Source organism: Mesoplodon mirus, assembly GCF_964341445.2.
Source record: "Mesoplodon mirus genome assembly, chromosome: 13".
Classification (NCBI taxonomy): Eukaryota; Metazoa; Chordata; class Mammalia; order Artiodactyla; family Ziphiidae; genus Mesoplodon; species Mesoplodon mirus.
The window spans coordinates 76,406,989-76,430,256 of NC_138989.1; the positions used below are offsets into that span (position 1 = coordinate 76,406,989).

General features: G+C 40.5%; 1 protein-coding gene across 4 annotated transcripts in view; it reads right to left on the minus strand.

The window, feature by feature from the left end:
* Positions 1-640: 640 nt before the first annotated feature.
* The window catches only part of PIGN (phosphatidylinositol glycan anchor biosynthesis class N), a 106,461-nt gene continuing 83,833 nt past the window's right edge, over positions 641-23,268 (minus strand). For 3 of the 4 annotated variants that reach the window (XM_082639986.1, XM_082639987.1, XM_082639985.1), the window contains one exon: positions 641-2,072. In XM_082639986.1, coding sequence (XP_082496112.1) covers positions 1,949-2,072 — 124 coding nt within the window. In that variant the 3' untranslated portion in view covers positions 641-1,948. The remainder of the gene's footprint in view (positions 2,073-23,268) is intronic. The other variant, XM_082639988.1, reaches the window with a different exon arrangement.

Genomic DNA, 23,268 nt, shown 5'->3' on the forward strand with positions numbered 1-23,268 from the left:
AATTCCTCCGTGTGAAAATCTGGAAAAAGATGAAGGCAAAACTAGATATAAAAGGAAAAATAGTAAGTGTTTATAAAGTCAGTTTTCTCTGACTTGTGAAAAGACTGATCAAAAATCCTTTGAGGCAATGTGAAAGTTCATGGGTTCTCCATCTGCCAATACCGTTTCAGCAGCTTCTTAGCCGTCCACCTAGATTTCATATTACAGACTGCATGAGGTCTTACATTGACATCAGTACGTCTCTTGTTCTTTTGTACTATAATGCTTTCGCTGATACCATGAAGTGCTATCACAAGTCAATTATAACTATACTTCATAATAAATAGGAATTAAGAAAGTACATTTTGCCAAACTGATTTCTGAATCTCCTAAATTGTATCTGTTCACTCACCTGCCAATTTGAAAAATCTGCTAATTTGCAGAGGGCTTCCTCATCATTAATATGAATTAGTGATGCTATAAATTAATTCAAAATCAATTATTTTTTAAAAATGGGACTCAGACCAAGAAAGCTTAGCATCAGCCAAACTCTCCTGGCACACCATGGGCAAAAGGCCAACTCCACAGTGATATCTAAAGGTCACTTTATGAAGAATCCAAATAAAAATTACTCTCAAAGTATTTTATCCATTAAAATTAGTTTATGAATAGAAATTAAACTTTAATGAGAGGACTTTGGGCCTTTGGGCTAGAATCTCACAACCAGAAAGAAAAGCAATTTTAACACTGACTTATGATATTTTCAGAAAGTTTAACCATTGATTTAAAGAATTCTGTTGGAATAATGCATGATAAAAGCTTTGGAAGTAAGAGCTATTGAATCTACAATTAAAAACTAATCATTTAGGGGCTTCCCTGGTGGTGCAGTGGTTAAGAATCCGCCTGCCAATGCAGGGGACATGGGTTCGAGCCCTGGTCTGGGAAGATCCCACATGCCGCGGAGCAACTAAGCCCATGCACCACAACTACTGAGCCTGCGCTCTAGAGCCTGTGAGCCACAACTACTGGGCCTGTGTGCCACAACTACTGAGCCTGCGCTCTAGAGCCCGTGCTCTGCAACAAGAGAAGCCACTGCAATGAGAAGCCCACACACCGCAACGAAGAGCAGACCCCGCTCTCTGCAACTAGAGAAAGCCTGCGCACAGCAACGAAGACCCAATGCAGCCAAAAATAAATAAATAAAATAAAAAATTTAAAAACCCCAAAAAACTAATCATTTAAATCTTTTTCCCTATGGACAAGACACAAATAACAAGCTTTTTCTGCTTTTCTATCTCCAGAAATTCCATGAGAATCCAGAAATGGAAAAAAAAAAAGTGAAGGTAAAACCTGCACCTAGCTGATTGACTATGAAAACTAAAAAAGCACTAAAAAGCATAAAATAGTATTGCTGAATACTGAAGAAAAATGAAAAAAACCTGCAAACATTTTTCTACACATCCTGATTGTCTTTGTAATGTTGTTTAGTAGGTAGAACTACTTGCAAAACAAGTGCTGAGAATTGATAAATATTTATGGTGCCACCTGGTGATTTACTTCATGTTCAGCCAGTGCATTGATTTTGGATGTGATCAGTGCTGCCCACTCAGGAGCACATTCTCCTCTGCATATAATACAGGAAGCTGTACAGCTGGGGACCAGAGACTGTTACAGGTGCTCTGAAACCTCGGTGAGAAGAGTTGCCAACTAAAGGAAAAAATGAAAATGCAGAATGCTTTACTCTGCTTTTCCACAGATGTAACCACGACTTCATGCAAAACCTAAAGAAAATGGAAGCTCCTTTATTCCAGATAACCTGTAAATTCAGAATTCCACATATAATTTCCTTTAGATGAGCAGAGTATGTTATACATTAATATCCATCTCCTTTATGAATCCTTGATAAGATTTTAGTTGACAAGGAGAATGAGAAACAGGATCTGGATGCTGAATGATGGCTTTGGCAACATCATATGAGATGGCTTTTGGGTCTGCCACACAGTGTGAGTTTCTTTGTTGTGAGCATCTGTGCCAGGCCATTGAGAAACACCAGAAAGATGGTCATGGACATGACAATCACGTAGTGGCTGATGCTACAGAAGGAGAAAAAGAAACATGTTACAGGCAGAGAGAACACATAAGAGGAAAAGCATAAGATCCCTCTAACTAATGTTTCTAAATGTACAGTTGATCCTTGAAGAACTCAGGGATTAGGGGTGCCGACCTTCTGAGCAGTCGAAAATCAGCTTATAACTTTATAGTTGGCCTTCAGCATCCAAGGTTCCTAAGTATCTATGGTTTGGCATCCTTGCATTCAACCAACCACGGATCTTGTAGTACTGCAGCATTTACTATTGAAAAAAATCCACATATAAGTGGATCCGTGCAGTTCAAACCCATGTTGTTCAAGGGTCAACTGTGTATATAAAATATACAGAATTACAGAGGATACCAATGATTTTGAAATAGATATCAATATGTTAAAAAGGACAAATTTGTTGTAGAAGTAGTGATGAACATAATATTTTGAGATAGCTCCAACAACTATAATGATATGAAAATGTCTGATTGGTATTAGTAGTGCCTGTGTCTTTGTCACCATTAGAAACTGAATTTTAAAATTTAGCTTTTAGAAAAATAAAGATAATTTCCCCCCCTCTAATTCTTATATACTCTGAATAATATCCACAGACTCCCCAAGATGTCCCCCAGTTAAGTGTTCTGATATTTTAGAGCATGCCATCCCATGTTTTGACATAAGTTAGAAGTACTCTGACAAAACTACCAGCCACAAAGAAAGAAAAATGTTACCCAAACTCAAATTCAGTGAAGCAAAAGTTTTAGTCAAAGAATCTAAACAAAAGAAAAGGGACACATCTCTCTATTAATCTCAGAGTCAAAGCTACTATCCCCAAGACGTTTGGAAAAAGATAGAATACGCTTAAAATTACTCAATCCCAGTTCCCATCTATCAGCAATATTAAATATTCAGTTTTTCTTTGTAAACACAGTACATAGTACATGGCTTGATGATAAATTTGGAAATATGGAAAGAAATTTAGGACACAGATCTGACAAATGTGCAACAAAGCAGAGGCTTCCTATAGTGATAATAGTACAGTATTGCCCAAGCTAAGCTTCAGTGCAGATTGGCAAGTTATTTATTCACAATGCCTATCAGAGTTGTGTTTAACTGTCTAACTTCATAATAGATTCACACATTTTACACTCTTCAACAAAGGTGAAGGGAAGGTTCCGCAGGCCTGTAACCAAGCTGGCTTGATGAAGGGAGGTCATATTTTCTCCCCTTTCCTCTCCTCTACCCACAGCAAACAGAAGTCCTGGTGTGGGTTAAAGAAGCCCCTTCCCAAGAATGGCCCCCAGGACAAACCCCAGGGAACTTGTCTTAGGGCATCTGGGAAGGTGCCTTTTGGGTGCATCGAAAACAGGCCGATCAGAGAGGGACATGGAGACTAAGGGGAAAGGGAACAGCAGCCTGCAGGCCTCCCTCCCACCTTCTCAATAACTCCAGTCCAATAGGTGGGCAGCCCCCCAAAATGTCAAACTGCTGGCCCTAGGCCAACCTAGGCAAAGCTTCACTGTGCTGTCAGGTAACTGCCCCATAGGCAAGGCCCCTCGAGGCCAGGAAAGAAGGGCCTCTACGCCACGCAGCTTTTATTTATTTATTTATTTTTGGTATTGTTATAAGCTTTTAAGTAAGAACCTCCAATTGTAAAGCTTTATGGTTTGATAAGATTTCCTTTGGAAAGGCACTGATTCCTATTTAGAATCTTTCTCTATGTTCACTGGTTCATCTTGTAAAGTAAATTTGATATAGAAGAGTTGGCTAATTAAAAAATAAGAATGAGACCTAGTTATGTTAGAAATCTGGTTCTGGACTAGGGTAGGCTCCTGACCTAAAAAGAAAACAATAAGATTAGATCTGTAACTGCTAGCCAAATATTAACATTAAGTTAAGATTTTTGAAATGTTTGTTTATTTTCACTGTAAAAATAATGTAATAGAATATTGGACCTGGAGTTTACTTAAATTTATGTGTGTATGTGTTTGTGTGTATGTGTGTTTATATATTTTTTTTAACCCTGAATTAATATGATATAGCTCTAATCTACCACTTAATTATGTAGATTTTACAAAGCTACTTTCCAACTTTAGTAGCTACAGAGGAAATAAATCACTGATAATTATTTATTTAAAAATGAAAACAATGATAAGACATTTTTATCATTCTACAAAGCCCTTCTGGGAATAAAACTATCTAGATATTTATTTTAACAGAATGCTCTTGAACAACTCATGCCAAAATAGACAAGATTATGTTACTAAAATTATGTGAGTTATGCTGAAATTTTATCACACTTAAGTTGGTAACTGGTTGACTGATTTTACTTTAAACATTTTCCAAAGTGGGGCAATTCAAGTTTATCACAGCACAGAGGTGTTAGAAAACTAGAAGCTTAAAAAAAAAAAAATCAGAAAAACTTCCTTTTCCAGGAGATGGAGTAGGTGTACTTTCCCCTATTCTTCCTGCCAAGTACAACAAAAACTCTGGGCATTGTATATAAAAGAAACATAAGAAGACTGAACAGTGGAAAGAATACACACAGGTTAAGGATCTTGGGACCCAAGGAATGACACAGTGGGTAGTTCCCTGGATTTTCTTTTTGCTGGAACAAATCGGAACAAACCAGAAATGCCAATGGACGTAGCCCAACCCCCCCCGAAACAACCCAACATGATAACAAAAGCCTACTCTCTAGCCAAAGGACAGACAAGGAATGGGGCAGGCCCAAAAGATGGAAAACTTTTAGACAGTAACTGTTCCACTTCAGCCAGAAACCACAGAAAAAAGGGTGGTTCGGCTCCTACCTGCTCCAGCAAAGGCCGAGTGGGGAGCCTACACTTCCACCCTCACCAGGCTGTGATGAGGTACTCCAACGCCCATCCATCCCTGACCCTGAACCCCCATGGCATGAGAGAACGCTGAGTAGGGAAGCTGGTACTTTCACCCAAACCTGGCAGTGACAAGCAATTCCCACTGCCCGACAGTGTCAGTGGAGACCACGTGAGAAGCCTCGACTTGCACCCCCGTCCAGCAGTAATGAGGGCCCCCCTCACTGGGGTAGTATCAGACGAGGCCCAGTGGAGAGTCATTCACCTCCGCCCAGAGTTAACAAGGCCATTCCCCTCCCCACTGTGATGTTAGTGGAGGTCATGTAGGGGAGCAATAAGGACTTCCAGCCCTTCCTAGCCACGGAAATACCAGGGGAGGCCCAGTGGGGAACTGTAATTCCTTCCCCTGCCCTGTAATAACGAGGAGACCCCTTTGGGCATCAATGGAGGCTGAATGGGGAACCTGGATTTCTACTCCACAGTCAGTCAAAAAACAGTTTGGTAGTTTCTTATAAAACTAAACATGCAACTACTATATGACCCAGCAAGTGTACTTCTGGACATTTATCCCAAAGAAATGAAAACTGATGTTCACAAGAATGTTTAGAGGCTTAATTCATAATAGCCCCAAACTGGAAATAACCTCAATGTTCTTCAATGGGTGAATGACTAAACAAACTGTGGTACATCCATACTACAGAATACTACTCCGAAAGAAGAAGGAATGAACTACTGAAACACACAACAGGGCTTCCCTGGTGGCTCAGTGGTTGCGAGTCCACCTGCCGATGCAGGGGACACGGGTTTGTGCCCTGGTCAGGGAAGATACCACATGCCGCGGAGCGGCTGGGCCCGTGAGCCATGGCCGCTGAGCCTGCGCGTCCGGAGCCTGTGCTCCGCAACGGGAGAGACCACAACAGTGAGAGGCCCGCGTACTGCAAAACAACAATAACAACAACAACAGAAAAAACCCCCACAACAACCTGGATGAATCACCGGAGAATTATGCTGAGCAAAGAAGGCTAATCCCATAATGTTACGTACTGTATAATTCCACATATGTAACACTCATGAAATAACAAAACTACAGAAATGAAAAAAAGATTAATGGTTGCCAGGGGTTAAGGAGGGATGGAAGCAAGAAGGAAGTGGTTTTGCTAATAAAAGGACAACACGAAGGATCCTGTGTTGATAGAAGCTGTTGTGTATCTTGACAATATGAACATCAATATCCTGGTTGTTCTATAGCTTTGTTGCATGAAGTTACCCTTGGGGGTAACTGGGTAAATGGAGTACAGGATTTCTGTATTATCTCTTGCAATCTCATGTGAACCCATAATTATCTCAAAATAAAATGTTTAATTGAAAACAACTGGCAGCTTGCAGACAAGACAAAAACAGGAAGTGGGCTGGCTTGCACTAAAGGGTCCTAGATTGCTGACCTCTGCCCTAGGCCGTCAGGTCCCTGGAGGCAGGGACCATGGTCCCCGTTTCTCTCCCCATTGCATCTTTAAGGTCCAGTTCAAGGCCTTGTGGGCCCTTCAGTATTTGTTAAATTATTAAAAATGGTAATTTGTAATTAAAAGAAATCAGAAAATCTTCTTTTGTTTTATATACTCTGGTAAATTTAGCCTGGACTGAAATCAGACTCCCCTAAAATAAAAGTCATAGACATATAATCAAAATTAAATGATAAAAGACAAAATCCCAAAATATTTAAAGAAACAAAGAGTCTCTCCCAAAATGAAGTAAAACTAGCTCTAGGAGAAATTAAAACATAAAGATAAGTGTAATTCTGGCATTAGAATCAATAATCAGAACCAGGGAATGGAACAGAAAGCACCGTACACTAAAGATAAAGGAACCATCACAAAAAACTCATGCCTGTTCTGGCTACGCTCACTTTAATTTTATGGGCACAGATGAGATTTGGTTCTCATGAATGCCTCAATTCTGACTGCACACTTGTGAATTATTTTTCTGTCTCCAAGTCAAACCATTTAATGTCCTTTCTTCTCAAAGTTCTATCACCTTCCTCCCCTCTCAGGAGATGACTTTGCTTATTTGAGAAAACTTTACTGAGAGCTAAGAGAGAACTTCTCTTCTTGCTCCAAACCTACTAAAACACCCATATCTGTCCATATTTCCTCCTGCACCTGATCCTGTCTAAAACAAACCCCTCCACTTCTGTTCTGGATCCTGTTCCAACTTTCCTACCAAAGGACTTTACTTTTGCAATGATTCCCCCGCCTCTCTTATAGCGACATTTTCCCCTTCTCTAAAGCGAGCAAAGCTGTCACCACGGAGATGTGTAATTTCTCTCATCCTAAAAATAAAAGAAAAACTCTCCCAAGATCCCATGGCTTCCTCTGGCACCATCCTAATTTAAGGCATTTTAAATTTGATATGTAAAACCCAGCTCTTAATTTCCCAAATCTTCCTTCATCAACCTCTCTTTTCTGAGGGGTTTCTCCAACTCGGGAAATGGCTTTACCCTTCATTCACTTAGTTACTCAAGATAAAAATCCTAGGAGTCAGGGCTTCCCTGGTGGCGCAGTGGTTGGGAGTCTGCCTATTGATGCAGGGGACACGAGTTCGTGCCCCGGTCCGGGAAGATCCCACGTGCCACGGGAGAGGCCACAACAGTGAGAGGTCCGTGTACCGCAAAAAAAAGAAAAAAAAAAAACAAACCTAGGAGTCACCCTTGATTCTCACCTTTTCTTCTCCTAGCACATCCAGCCCATTAACAAATTCCACTCACCTCTCTTTCAGAATACTTTGTAAATCTAGCCTCTTGTTACCATTTTGAGTCACTGCCCTAGTCGAAGCTGTCATCATCTCTAGTTTAGAATACTGCAAGAGCCTGTTAACCAATCTTCCTCTTCTCTCTCTCGATCCCTGAGTATGTTCTCCATATTGGCCAAAGTGTTGTTTCCAAATGTAAAGCGTATCAAATACTTCCCTGCTCAAGAGTCTAATGCTTTGCCTTATACTTGGAATAAATTCCTAATTCCTTACAATGACCTTCAAAGCCATAAGTAACATCAACTGTCTTTCTGAACTCTCTCCCTACCATGTTTCTCCTCACACCTTTCTCGTCACAATAACCTTCATGTTTTCAAAAGTAATGACATCGGGGGCTTCCCTGGTGGCGCAGTGGTTGAGAGTCCGCCTGCCGATGCAGGGGACACGGATTCGTGCCCCGGTCCGGGAAGATCCCACATGCCGTGGAGCAGCTGGGCCCGTGAGCCATGGCCGCTGAGCCTGTGCATCCGGAGCCTGTGCTCCGCAACGGGAGAGGCCACAACAGTGAGAGGCCCGCGTACCGCAAAAAAAAAAAAAAAAAAAAAAAAAGTAATGACATCGGGAAATGGTTATCATAGAAAGCCAACTTAAAAAAAAAACCTGTATATGTTTGCATATAAATTAAGTCTAAAAGGAGATACATCAACCTGTTGGACAGAGGTTAACTCTGAGACACTGAATTATGTGTGACTTCTTACTTTTTCTACATGCTTTCTGTATTTTCTAAAATGAGCTTGTGATACGTTTCTATTTATGTGATGTTTACAAATTATGGTAGGTTTAGACATAGAACTCTTGGCCGAGCTCATAATTATCACAGAAATCTTCAACTCTCTCCCATTTCTGTTCCTCACAGGACATTTCAAAATCTGCAATGGTTCCTGAGATAAAAATCCTCCAGCCAATAAGCTGGATATAATGGTCACAATTCTTCATGTTATAAGAAGGTTCACTCCCCAACCCAGGGACTGGAGTTTGGAGTCAGAGGTGAGATGAGGGACGGAGTGCAAACTGCCCAGTCTACAGCCTCGAGGATCAAATCCAGGACAGCCCAATCTGACCCTGGTTCCATGGGAAGACCAGGCAAGGAGGTTAGGAGGCAGGTAGATGAAGGAAAGCCATGAGGATTGTAAAAGGTTACACTATAAAACGAATATACAGAATGTGGCCTATCCATACAATGGAACACTATTCAGCAATGAAAGGGAACAAAGTACTGATCCATGCTACAACATAAAGGAATGCCCAAAACATCACACTAACTGGAAGAAGACAGATGTGAAAGACTACATATTGTATGATTCCATTTATTGAAATGTCCAGAATAGGCAAATCTGTGGAGACAGAAAGCAGATTAGTGGTTTCCTGGGGCCAGGTATGGGAATTGCATAGAACTGGGTTGGGCACGGGAGAATTTTTTGAGTGACATTCAAAAATATTCAAATATTCAACAACTAGATTGTGGTGATGGTTGCACAACTCCATAAATCTGCTGAAAAATCACTGAAGTGATTTAAATCATTTAAAACCTTAAAATGGATGAATTTTATGATATATAAATTATACCTCAATAAAGCTGTAAAAAAAAAAGAAGAGATTATATTCTAGCAGATGTTTTTTCCATTAAATTTTACTATCACTTTTAGGTGTTTTTAAAAACTTTAAAATATTAAATATGACTTGACCTCTTAACAAAGTAGTTTGTAAAACCAGAAAGTAGGTGACCCATCCTCAAATTTAGTGACAGTCTGTTTATAAAAGGTATTCCACAGATCACCTATCTCCTTGGCCTGAAGTGGCCTGAAATCATGGACTCTTGGCTCATTTAAGCTAACATCATTGGCAGGGAACAGTTGTGAAGCTCATCATCTTCGTGCCACTGAGTCTAAGGCATTCAGTTTGTTATATTTTCCATCAATCAAGTCTTGGTGTCATCACAGCATAGCAGAGTTAAAGGAGCATCAACTTTCTACTTGAAATGAGTTCCGCTGTTCCCACTCTCTCCCCTTGACTATTCTGACAGCATTTAAATCAGTAATTCTAAAGGTATACATATGAGATGGTAGAGGGACAGGGTCTGTGTGTGGAGGGGCATACAGAATCACCAGGCAGGCCTGTTCAACGTGTACAATGGGTGATAAAAGGTTGATTATACTTCTCAATTAGGATAATGGGCAATAGAAGCAGGTCCTATCTGTCAGATGTACTGGGAAAGAAACAGGTTGAGAATCACTGATTTTAATAAAGCTTAGTATTCATTGTCAAGTGTAAAGATATTTTATGGCACTTATTAATTACATTTAGGAGGATATTAAAATATTACTGAACTTAATGATAAGTTTTCACTATATCTAAAGATAGAAGTGATACTTTAGTTGTCATTTATATTTTAATAATGTATAACAATAGTGCATGTAGGAAACAAAGTCCAAATGAATACCACTATCAAACTAAAGTTCAAACTGATGATGATGACTATTCACCTCATATCAAATACATTCAGAACATAAATTTAAATCTATGTTTTTAAAGTTATGAAAATTCCCTCAAAGGAATTTTTTCTGTAGTTTAAAAAATGCACTTCTCTCAGTATGCAATATAAAAGGCAATACTCTGTAAAGTTTATGGCCTGCTATAAATGAAGAAACTGTGTAAAAGATCAAAAGAAGAAAATGCTAAATTACAGCTCTGTCGGCCCAACTCAGTTTCATGGCCTGGGTAGGATATTTTTCACATGGCTGTTGAAAAAAACACCTGATGCCACAAGGTTCTCCAGAAAACCACAGAAATTACACCTACGGTTTCAGGTGATCATACTGACTGGAGTGTATTCCTTTAACAGTTTCCATTAAAGTCTGGTAAAATCTGCTCCAAAGATGCACTTTGAACATATTGGACTACACTTACAAACAGATATCCTGTCTTATGCCCTAGCAATGCAATCTTTATTTTTAAAGACACTATTATTTATTAACCTGAAACTCATAGCTGAGGAATCTCTCCAACCTATTTTGAAAACCCACTGCAGTCCCCACGACGGCACTACAGACATTACAGATACATGTCAGACTGCATTCATGGGGGTCTTTAGCCCCTAGTCCTCTCTCAAATTCTAGGACAAGTTCTCACCATTTATGTATTTTTAAAGCAATAAAATAGTGAGGACAAAAGGACAACATTCCATTCCTGTGAATAATAGGCATGGAATGGCTGAAGTTATTAACTGTATTACTAATACAAAGGAGTTTGGAAATAAAATTTGTCACAAAGGGAAACCACTGCAGGAGCACAATTCAAATAACCCTGGTTCCCATTAAGGAAATTATGACAGAAAGTTTAATAATATCTGCAACATGACAAGGAACTGCTCAGCTTTTCAAATGTATATCCACATAGGAATAATTAGAAAGCCAAAACTTAAAGCAATATTCTCACAAATAAAATGCAGGATAAAGTAGAATAATGAAGTTTTGATAGGTGAACTTTATTATATGGTGCTTTACTTTTGGATCTTGCAGTGTATTTTCCCCCACTATCCAAGCCTTTTCCTGGCAATCAATCAGATGCTTATGAAGATGCATGAACCACTCTGCACATTAGACCTGTATCACATGGTTCACTGAGGTACTATATGCCATTACTGCTATACAGGATGCAAAGGAAAGATTTTAGAATTCTAACTCACCAACAAGAGCAGCAGCAGCAACGAAAACCTCACCTTGCAGCATCAATTGGGGCAATTCCACTTAAGCTTTCTAGCTTAATTCCACTAACTCAGATTTCATTCTGTCTCTCCATCCCGACCTCTTCCACCTCCCCGCTCCCCATCATCTTCCTTTCTCAAGTAGGCATCTTTTGTACAATACAATAAAAGACAAAGAAGACAAACAGAGCAGAGCAAAGAGATATTTCCGCAGGAGTGACCGGGAGGGGATGTGGGTAATTTATGTAGGATGGTTCAATGTTCTCAGCCTGATGAATAGAACTGAGCTCTGAAATCTGAAGTCTCAGAGCAAGCATCCCAGTTCACCTATGGGAGTTAGACTCGTGATGATGAAGCATTGAGACTGAGATAAACTGAGGTTTAACATAACTTATTAACTGGCTACACCTTTATTCTCTTCCCATCCACTTTGGATTTTTAATGTTGTATAGATGAGGATGTGAAGGTTACACCAGGACAAAAGGCATAAACCGGGGCTTCCCTGGTGGCACAGTGGTTGAGAGTCCGCCTGCCGATGCAGGGGACGCAGGTTCATGCCCCGGTCTGGGAAGATCCCACATGCCACGGAGCGGCTGGCCCCATGAGCCATGGCCGCTGGGCCTGCGCGTCCGGAGCCTGTGCTCCACAACGGGAGAGGCCACAACAGTGAGAGGCCCACATACCGCAAAAAAAAAAAAAAAAAAAAAAGGCATAAACCAGGACTGCTCCAGGTAAACCTGGACATACGATCACTGTATGTGTAGGGCAGCTCCCTTTATAAAAAAATACTATTATCACAAAATATTTCTACAGCACAGTTTTTACCCTGTATAGCATTAATTAACTATATACTATTTTAATATGTAATATAAATGAAGTACAGTACTGAAACAGGGAGTTAGCGTCCTTTTCTCATGGCTAGTGCTGCTGAGGGAGGGGTCATTAATGCATTCACAGCCTACAAGTGCTAATGCACCATTCTGTTTCCCTTGATTTGAATGATGCTCATTGTTTGTTTTATGCCTCTGCAGCCTCTTTTTTGCTATTATTTTGTGCTTTGATGAACACTTTATTTCCCATGATGGTTGTGTAAAGGAATGCAAGGAAGAGGCCTGGAGGTACCAGACGCGTGCCAAGAAGAACGTCACACTAGATATTAAATTCAAGTTTTGCAATGGGTCAAAGCCTCTTTTAGTAACAAAAATAAAGATAGATAAACTGGACTATATCAAAATTTAAAACTTCTGTGCAAAGGACATAATCAACAGAGTGAAAAAGCAAACTACAGAATGGGAGAAAATATTTGCAAATCATATATCTGATAAGGGGTTAATGTCCAAAATACATAAAGAACTCCTACCACTCAACAATAAAAAACCAAATAACTCAAATGAAAAATGGGCAAAGGACTTGACCAGATATTTTGCCAAAGAAGACATACAAATAGCCAACAAGCACATGAGAAATGCTCAACATCACGAACCATTAGGGAAATGCAAATCAAAACTACAATGAGATATACTTCACACCCATCAATCAGGGTGGCTACTATCAAAAAAAGAAAAGAAAACAAGGATTGGTGAGAATGTGGAGAAATTAGTCTTCTGCACTACTGGTAGGAATAAAATGGCACAACTGCTATGAAACACATTATGGCAGTTCCTCAAAAGATTAAAAACAGAACTACCATATGATCCAGCAATCTAATTTCTGGGTGTGTATGTCAAAGAACTGAAAGCAGGGACTTGAATGGATAATGAACACCCATGTTATAGTAGCATTATTCACAGTAGCCAAAGGTGGGAGCAACCTATGTGCCCACTGAGGGATGAATGGATAGACAAAGTGTGATATACACATACAATGGAGTATTATTCAGCCTTCAAAAGGAAGGAAATTCTGATATGTGCTCCAACATGGATGAGCCTTCAGGACATTACCCTAAGTGAAATTAGCCAGATACCAAAGGACAAATATTGTGTGACTCCACCTATACAAGGTACCTAGAGTAGCCAAACTCATAGAGACAGGAAGTAGAAAAGTGGATTCCAGGGGCTGAGAGGAAGGGAAAATGGGGAGCTGCTGTTTAATGGGTATAGAGATTCAGTTATGCAAGATGAGTTCTGGAGATTAGTTGTACAGCAATGTGAATATATTTAATAAAACTGAGCTGTACACTTTAAAATGCTTAAGGTGGTTTTTTATATTATGTATATATTACGATAATTTTTTTTAAAGAAAAGAAAAACATTATCAAGGAAAATGACTGTCAAAGTTGGCAATTTGGATTTAGTGCAAAGTACTATGACATGGTAATGGGCCCTGTAACATCGCTGAAGCCTGGGAGGACAGACCTTGAAGGAAGCAGGAAAAAATTATGCCTGGAAGCACAGAATAACTTCAGGGATCAAAAGAGAATTGAAGCCTGACTGTTAAGGTTATGACACCAGGAGCACTTAAGGATAATGCTTAATCACCCTGATGGTGCTGGTTTCGTTCGTTCCTCTATTTCCAGACACACATTCTACCCCACCTGTCACTCCACGGAATGAACTTGTATAAAAAAGGCAGTCAAGGGGCTTCCCTGGTGGTGCAGTGGTTGAGAGTCCGCCTGCCGATGCAGGGGACATGGGTTCGTGCCCCAGTCTGGGAAGATCCAACATGCTGTGGAGCGGCTGGGCCCGTGAGCCATGGCTGCTGAGCCTGCGCGTCCAGAGCCTGTGCTCCGCGACGGGAGAGGCCACAGCAGTGAGAGGCCCGCATACCGCAAAACAAACAAACAAACAAACAAACAAACAAATAAATAAAAGGCAGTCAAGATTCCTAACTCCTAGGCAATAATTCACTTGTGGAAGTAACATCTAGAATATTAAAGCTCCGGTAGAACCAAAGTACATGGCTGATCACTTATATGCCAACAGAATGTACACTGTAGTTTTGTATTCAAGGTTCTCCAAGTTTAGGTTCCCAAAGGCTATTTTCTGGAAATTTGTTTACCCAAAACCTAAGGTTTCTGAAATTCAACTTATTTATCACACTCCAGATGAGTAGGCATTGGGCTTTTTCACCTCTATGCTTTGCTCATATCCATTACGTCTGCCAAAAATACTCTACGTCCCCTAACTGAAATTATACCCTTCATTCAAGGCCCAGCTCAAATGCTGACCTTGAGCAACGTTTTCTCCGTCACTGCAGTCGGAACTGAAGCGGCCTCCATTCGGTATTCACATAATGCTTAAGCACATGCTGCCTCGTTTTACAGTTATTCTATCTTACAACCCTGAATGCAGGGGCCATGTGTCAGAGTCATATCCTTCCAGGGCTGGAATAGTCCTTATAAGTTATACAGTAGAACTTCCCCCTCAGTGCTTGAATTCCCTACGAAAAACTCTGATGCAGGAGTTATCCATCTCTAGCAGTGGGGCATCACCAAGTCTTGAGGAGGCAATCCCATTCATCTTTGGGCCCTTGGTAACACCTGGGAATGCTTCATGGATGGTGAATGCTCACTATATACTTTTTCCTGAAGAAATGATCTATATATTAAATGTACATACAATGCAAAAAACTGAAACCTACGTATTCCATGTTATTGTTAAAGTCTTTCAGAGCCAGTTTCCTCTGCTGTAAAGTAGAAATAATTATATTTTCTTCACATCACTGTCATTAAAACTAATGAAATAACCTATGTAAAACTCGTAATACACTGTGTGCAATAAATGACATTTTAATACTAATTATTATATCGATTTAATACCTTTCTCAATAATCCTTAACTTTACTCATTTGCTGCTAATTTAATCTGGCTTTTCCCCAGATTTGGGTATAAGTTTTTTTCTGTGGCAAAACAATCCAATCCTCCAAAAGGTTCTGGAAACTTCTAGTGATCCCAGAAAGGAGGAGAGATAAACATGATTGCATTAAATTCCTTAAAACAGTTTAACTTAACATTTCTAAAGAAAGACATTGCAGAATTTTCCAGAGAAAAACGGTGACTATCTTTAAACAAGCAACATGAAAGACTGGGAAAGAGAGAAAATAATTTTTGGACAAAGAAGGATACAGGACTTCCGGAGTGGATCAAGGGCTGATGTTGATGCCAGAAGGTGGAAAATGAAATGCTAAAAAGGGTATTCTTTCTCTTTCTCTCTCTTTCCCTCCCTCTCTTCTTCCCTGCCTCCTCCCCACCCCTCCCTTTCTCCTCCTTCTTTTCTTCTTTCTTTTTCTTCTTTTTGATGAAACAGTATATTACTAGAGAGGAAGAAAAGAAAAGGTAATTTGAGGGGTTGGTGTTGAGGGGAACGTTCTGCTAATTAAGTTTTAGATGAAAGACTGAAGATGACAGAAAGGGAACAGGGCCAACAGTGCTGAATGGAATGGGATCCGTGAAGAACTGACAAGAGATGGATGTGAACAAGAGGGCACAATGTAATGAGAAAGACAGGATTAGAGTTGTTGCTCAATAAGTACTTGTTGAGTGAAAGCATGAAAGACTAAATAAGTCAGTAAGTGGGGGAAAAGGTCCTGAATTCTGGGATCCAATGCTGAAAAGAAATCTCTACTGGAATCCTGAGTAAAAGGTAACCAAGGTCAGCAAAGGTGACGCAGCTAACGAAAATTTCTGATCAGGGCCTTGCTCATGGGTATCTTGATTCATCACTATGTCCGTGAATTTGCCCTTGACTCTCTGTAGCCCTAGCAAAAGTCCTTCTAGGGCACACACAAAGCTTCAGAATTTCATAAGCATCACAGTACTGCAGCGTTTCTTTAACCGTATCTTTTAACTCTCCTAGGAAGAGAGTCTTCTTTATGTCACAAGGTTTTTCTCTCAACCACCAGTATGAGACTATCTGTTGCCATCTTCTGACATAAATAAGACGCCACTTTGCCAGCCGTGCAGTCTGGCAGTGCGTGCTTGGGTCTGGGGTGCCTGGCAGCAGCCTGCATGCCCCGTGACGGCCTTCCCCTAGCACAAAGCTGCCACCAGCCTCATTCCCTGCTTCTCAGTATTTTCTCTTTGAGGACACAACTCCGCTCTGTACACTCAACAAAGGCCTCTGGTCCCAAACAGGACTTTTCTGACCTAAGATGCCCTTACTCTTGGCTCATTCCCTCCTAATCAATATTTCTTTCTCCTGTAAATCCTAGATTTATATTATTCAAAACTTTGCAGTGAATGGTCCCTTTGCAACAATCACAAACATGGGATTAGACACAGAGCCACTTTTCAAAAAGAGGTTATTAGAATTACAAAACAAAGACTCTGGGGAATTCTAAGTAGAGGCACTTAGGGGCAGTGGAAATACACAGCCCTGGTGCCCAAGTGCTGCCTCCCTGACCTGCTCAGCCGTTTACAGGCTCTGTGGCATGAGCAAGTTGCACTCTCCTTAGGGCCACGGGGTCCTCAACTGTAAAATGAGGCACTAAATATATCCGTGGTGGAAAATAATGTGTACTTCACAGTGCTATGCTAAAGATCACATGAAATAATGTGCTGGGAGATACTGTAAACATGGTGGCACAAAACCAGTGTTGGTTATTAGTGCTACAGCTGTGACCAGGGGCAAGCCTTTGGCATCCTGAGCCTCCTACTCAAGTTTGAGCTTCTGTCTTGTTTTGCCTTTTGCCAAATATAAACAGATTCCCTGGTCTCTGAACTGCCTGTATCATGCCTCTCAGGGCCCATGTCTCAAATAACCAACTGCTGGGTACGAGATTCTGTGTTGCAATGCCTTGCTCTGACCTTGCGGGGATGGGTCACTACCCTACTCCGTGAACGGGCTTTTACTACATTTGAGCCCCGATGCTGGACCCCAGTTCTGACACAGGGTAACCAGATCTAGGGACATTCATGCCTTCCAACTATAATATCATTCTTCATATCACTCATGGCTGAAACGAAATGATAACAAAATCTCAAAAGGAGGTAGGAGGGTATTCCCAGGTGATAACGGCCTTATTTCTCCTTCCCTTTCCAATTAAGCTTGAAAGAGTGGTCTGGACTTCTAACTCTACTTCCTGACCTGCCATTTCATTTATGACTTTCCCTTTAATTTTTTTTTTGAATTAGAACCTTTTTTTTGTTGTTGTTATTTCAGTATATTAACAATATACTTATTTCCTGTTTCTCTTCATCTTCCTCATTTTTCTTTTTTTTTTAAATAGTCATCAATTTTATACACATCAGTGTATACATGTCAATCCCAATCTCCCAGTTCATCACACCACCACCGCCACTCCCCCGCCACATTCCCCCCTTGGTGTCCGTAAGTTTGTTCTCTACATCTGTGTCTCAATTTCTGCCCTGCAAACTGGTTCATCTGTACTATTTTTCTAGGTTCCACAAATATGCATTAATATACGATATTTGTTTTTCTCTTTCTGACTTAGTTCACTCTGTATGACAGTCTCTAGATCCATCCACATCTCAACAAATGACCCAATTACATTAGTTTTTATGGCTGAGTAATATTCCACTGTATATATGTACCACATCTTCTTTATCCGTTTGTCTGTCGATGGGCATTTAGGTTGCTTCCATGACCTGGCTATTGTAAACAGTGCTGCAATGAACATTGGGGTGCATGTGTCTTTTTAAATTATGGTTTTCTCTGGGTATATGCCCAGTAGTGGGATTGCTGGATCATATGGTAATTCTATTTTTAGTTTTTAAGGAACCTCCATACGGTTATGGTGTATCTCCATAGTGGCTGTATCAATTTACATTCCCACCAACGGTGCAACAGGGTTCCCTTTTCTCCACACCCTCTCCAGCATTAGTTGTTTGTAGACTTTCTGATGATGCCCATTCTAACTGGTGTGAGGTGATACCTCATTGTAGTTTTTTTTTTTTTTTTTTTTTTTTTTTTTTTTTGCTGTACGCGGGCCTCTTACTGTTGTGGCCTCTCCCGTTGCGGAGCACAGGCTCCGGACGCACAGGCTTAGCAGCCATGGCTCACGGGCCCAGCCGCTCCGCGGCACATGGGATCCTCCCAGACCGGGGCACGAACCCGTATCCCCTGCATCGGCAGGCGGACTCTCAACCACTGCGCCACCAGGGAGGCCCTCATTGTAGTTTTGATTTGCATTTCTCTAATAAGTAGTGATGTTGAGCAGCTTTTCATGTGCTTCTTGGCCATCTGTATGTCTTCTTTGGAGAAATGTCTATTTAGGTCTTCTGCCCATTTTTGGATTGGGTTGTCTGTTTTTTTAATATTGAGGTGCATGAGCTGTTTATATGTTTTGGAGATTAATCCTTTGTCTGTTGATTCATTTGCAAATATTTTCTCCCATTCTGAGGGTTGTCTTTTCATCTTGTTTGTAGTTTCCTTTGCTTTGCAAAAGCTTTTAAGTTTCATTAGGTCCCATTTTTTTATTTTTGTTTTTATTTCCATTACTCTAGGAGGTGGATCAAAAAAGATCTTGCTGTGATTTATGTCAAAGAGTGTTCTTCCTATGTTTTCCTCTAAGAGTTTTACAGTGTCCGGTCTTACGTTTAGGTCTCTAATCCATTTTGAGTTTATTTTTGTGTATGGTGTTAGGGAGTGTTCTAATTTCATTCTTTTACATGTAGCTGTCCAGTTTTCTCAGCACCACTTATTCAAGAGGCTGTCTTTTCTCCATTGTATATTCTTGCCTCCTTTGTCATAGATTAGTTGACCATAGGTGCATGGGTTTATCTCTGGGCTTTCTATCTTGTCCCATTGATCTATGTTTCTGTTTTTGTGCCAGTACCATATTGTCTTGATTACTGTAGCTTTGTAGTATAATCTGAAGTCAGGGAGTCTGATTCCTCCAGCTCCTTTTCTTCCTTCAAGACTGCTCCGGCTATTCGGGGTCTTTTGTATCTCCATACAAATTTTAAGATTTTTTGTTCTAGTTCCGTAAAAAATGCCTTTGGTAATTTGATAGGGATTGCACTGAATCTGTAGATTGCTTTGGGTAGTAGAGTCATTTTCACAATATTGATTTTTCCAATCCAAGAACATGGTATATCTCTCCATCTGTTGGTATCATCTTTAATTTTTTTCATGAATGTCTTATAGTTTTCTGCATACAGGTCTTTTGTCTCCCTAGGTAGGTTTATTCCTAGGTATTTTATTCTTTTCATTGCAATGTAAATGGGAGTGTTTCCTTAATTTCTCTTTCAGATTTTTCATCATTAGTGTATAGGAATGCAAGAGATTTCTGTGCATTAATTTTGTACCCTGAAACTTTACCAAATTCATTGATTAGCTCTAGTAGTTTTCTGGTGGCATCTTTAGGATTCTCCATGTATAGTGTCTTGTCATCTGCAAACAGTGACAGTTTTACTTCTTCTTTTCCAATTTGTATTCCTTTTATTTCTTTTTCTTCTTTGATTGCTGTGGCTAGGACTTCCAAAACTATGTTGAATAATAGTGGTGAGAGTGGACATCCTTGTCTTGCTCCTGATCTTAGAGGAAATGCTTTCAGTTTTTCACCACTGAGAGTGATGTTTGCTGTGGGTTTGTCATATATGGCCTTTATTATGTTGAGGTAGGTTCCCTCTATGCCCACTTTCTGGAGAGTTTTTATCATAAATTGGTGTTGAATTTTGTCAAAAGCTTTCTCTGCATCTATTGAGATGATCATATGGTTTTTCTCCTTCAGTTTGTTAATATGGTGTATCACATTGATTGATTTGTGTATATTGAAGAATCCTTGCATCCCTGGGATAAATCCCATTTGATCATGGTGTATGATCCTTTTAATGTGTTGTTGGATTCTGTTTGCTAGTATTTTGTTGAGTATTTTTGCATCTATATTCATCAGTGATATTGGTCTGTACTTTTCTTTTTTTGTAGTACCTTTGTCTGGTTTTGGTATCAGGGTGATGGTGGCCTCATAGAATTAGTTTGGGAGTGTTCCTTCCTCCTCAATTTTGTGGAAGAGTTTGAGAAGGATGGGTGTTAGCTCTTCTCTAAATGTTTGATAGAATTCACCTGTGAAGCCGTCTGGTCCTGGACTTTTGTTTTTTGAAAGATTTTTAATCACAGTTTCAATTTCATTACTTGTGATTGGTCTGTTCATATTTTCTATTTCTTCCTGGTTCAGTCATGGAAGGTTATACCTTCCTAAAAATTTGTCCATTTCTTCCAGGTTGTCCATTTTATTGTCATAGAGTTGCTTGTAGTAGTCTCTTAGGATGCTTTGTATTTCTGTGATGTCTGTTGTAACTTCTCCTTTTTCATTTCTAACTTTATAGATTTGAGTCCTCTCCCTCTTTTTCTTGATGAGTCTAACGGTTTATCAATTTTATTTATCTTCTCAAAGAACCAGCTTTTAGTTTTATTGATCTTTGCTACTGTTTTATTTGTTTCTGCTCTTATCTTTATGATTTCTTTCCTTCTGCTAACTTTGGGTGTTTTTTGTTCTTCTTTCTCTAATTGCTTTAGGTGTAAGGTTAGATTGTTTATTTGAGATTTTTCTTGTTTCTTGAGGTAGGCTTGTATAGCTATAAACTTCCCTCTTAGAACTGCTTTTGCTGCATCCCATTGGTTTTGGAGCTGGTTTGGTGGTGCTGAATTCTCTTAGCTTTTGCTTGTCTGTAAAGCTTTTGATTTCTCCATCGAATCTGAATGAGATCCTTGCTGGGTAGAGTAATCTTGGTTGTAGGTTTTTCCCTTTCATCACTTTAAGTATATCATGCCACTCCCTTCTGGCTTGTAGAGTTTCTGCTGAGAAATCAGCTGTTAACCTTATGGAAGTTCCTTTGTATGTTATTTGTCATTTTTCCCTTGCTGCTTTCAATAATTTTTCTTTGTCTTTAATTTTTGCCAATTTGATTACTATGTGTCTTGGCGTGTTTCTCCTTGGGTTTATCCTGTATGGGACTCGCTGAGCTTCCTGGACTTGGGTGGCTATTTCCTTTCCCATGTTAGGGAAGTTTTTGACTATAATCTCTTCAAATATTTCCTCTGGTCCTTTCTCTCTCTTCTTCTGGGACCCCTATAATGCGAATGCTGTTGGGTTTAATGTTGTCCCAGAGGTCTCTTAGGCTGTCTTCATTTCTTTTTTTTTTTTTTTTGCGGTACGCGGGCCTCTCACTGTTGTGGCCTCTCCCATTGCGGAGCACAGGCTCCAGACGCGCAGGCTCAGTGGCCATGGCTCACGGGCCCAGCCGCTCCACGGCATGTGGGATCTTCCCAGACCGGGGCACGAACCCGTGTCCCCTGCATTGGCAGGCGGACTCTCAACCACTGCGCCACAAGGGAAGCCCCGTCTTCACTTGTTTTCATTCTTTTCTCTTTATTCTGTTCCACAGCAATGAATTCCACCATTCTGTCTTCCAGTTCACTTATCTGTTCTTCTGCCTCAGTTATTGTGCTATTGATTCCTTCTAGTGTAGTTTTCATTTCACTTACTGTATTGTTCATCTCTGTTTGTTTGTTCTTTAATTCTTCTAGGTCTTTGTTAAACATTTCTTGCATCTTCTCGATCTTTGCCTCCATTCTTTTTCCGAGGTCCTGGATCATCTTCACTATCATTATTCTGAATTCTTTTTCTGGAAGGTTGCCTATTGCCACTTCATTTAGTTGTTTTTCTGGGGTTTTATCTTGTTCCTTCATCTGGTACATAGCCCTCTGCCTTTTCATCTTGTCTATCTTTCTGTGAATGTGGTTTTTGTTCCACAGGCTGCAGGATTGTAGTCCTTCTTGCTTCTGCTGTCTGCCCTCTGGTGGATGAGGCTATCTAAGAGGCTTGGGAGGGACTGGTGGTGGGTAGAGCTGACTTTTGCTCTGATGGGCAGAGCTCAGTAAAACTTTAATCTGCTTGTCTGCTGATGGGTGGGGCTGGGTTCCCTCCCTGTTGGTTGTTTGGCCTGAGGCAGCCCAACACTGGAGCCTACCTGGGCTCTTTGGTGGGGCTAATGACAGACTCTGGGAGGGCTCATGCCAAGGAGCACTTCCCAGAACTTCTGCTGCCAGTGTCCTTGTCCCCATGGTGAGCCACAGCCACCCCACGCCTCTGCAGGAGACCCTCCAATACTAGCAGGTAGGTCTGGTTCAGTCTCCCCTGGGGTCAGTGCTCCTTCCCCTGGGTCCCAATGTGCATAGTACTTTGTGTGTGCCCTCCAAGAGTGGAGCCTCTGTTTCCCCCAGTCCCGTCAAAGTCCCGCAATCAAATCCCGCTAGCCTTCAAAGTCTGATTCTCTGGGAATTCCTCCTCCCGTTGCTGGACCCCCAGGTTGGGAAGCCTGATGTGGGGCTCAGAACCTTCACTCCAGTGGGTGGACTTCTGTGGTATAAGTGTTCTCCAGTGTGTGAGTCACCCACCCAGCAGTTATGGGATTTGATTTTACTGTGAGTGCGCCCCTCCTACCATCTCATTGTGGCTTCTCCTTTGTCTTTAGATGTGGGGTATTTTTTTGGTGAGTTCCAGTGTCTTCCTGTCGATGATTGTCCAGAAGCTAGTTGTGATTCCGGTGCTCTCACAAGAGGGAGTGAGAGCACGTCCTTCTACTCTGCCATCTTGGTTCAGGGCTTCCCTTTAATTTTTATCTGAGCCATACACACAGTATTAAAAAAGCAAAATAAGGGAGAAAGGCTTACAATGAAAAGTAATACCCCTCATTCTTTCTTACCCACTTCTCAAGCAACCACTCTAACTGCTTCCCTTTTTAGACCTTCTGGTGGTTACCTCCTTGACATGAATTAGTATCTTTACATTGCTGTTTATTGATGCATCAATTTAAAACATCATTTATTAAGTCTCTGCTAGGCAAGAGGAGGATTTGGCTGACTTATACCATACCCTACTCGTGTCAATTTTAGGTAGTTATTTTAGTTCTATTTTTCCTTAAGAATCAACTTTGAAGTATAATTTATATATAAGAAAATGGAACC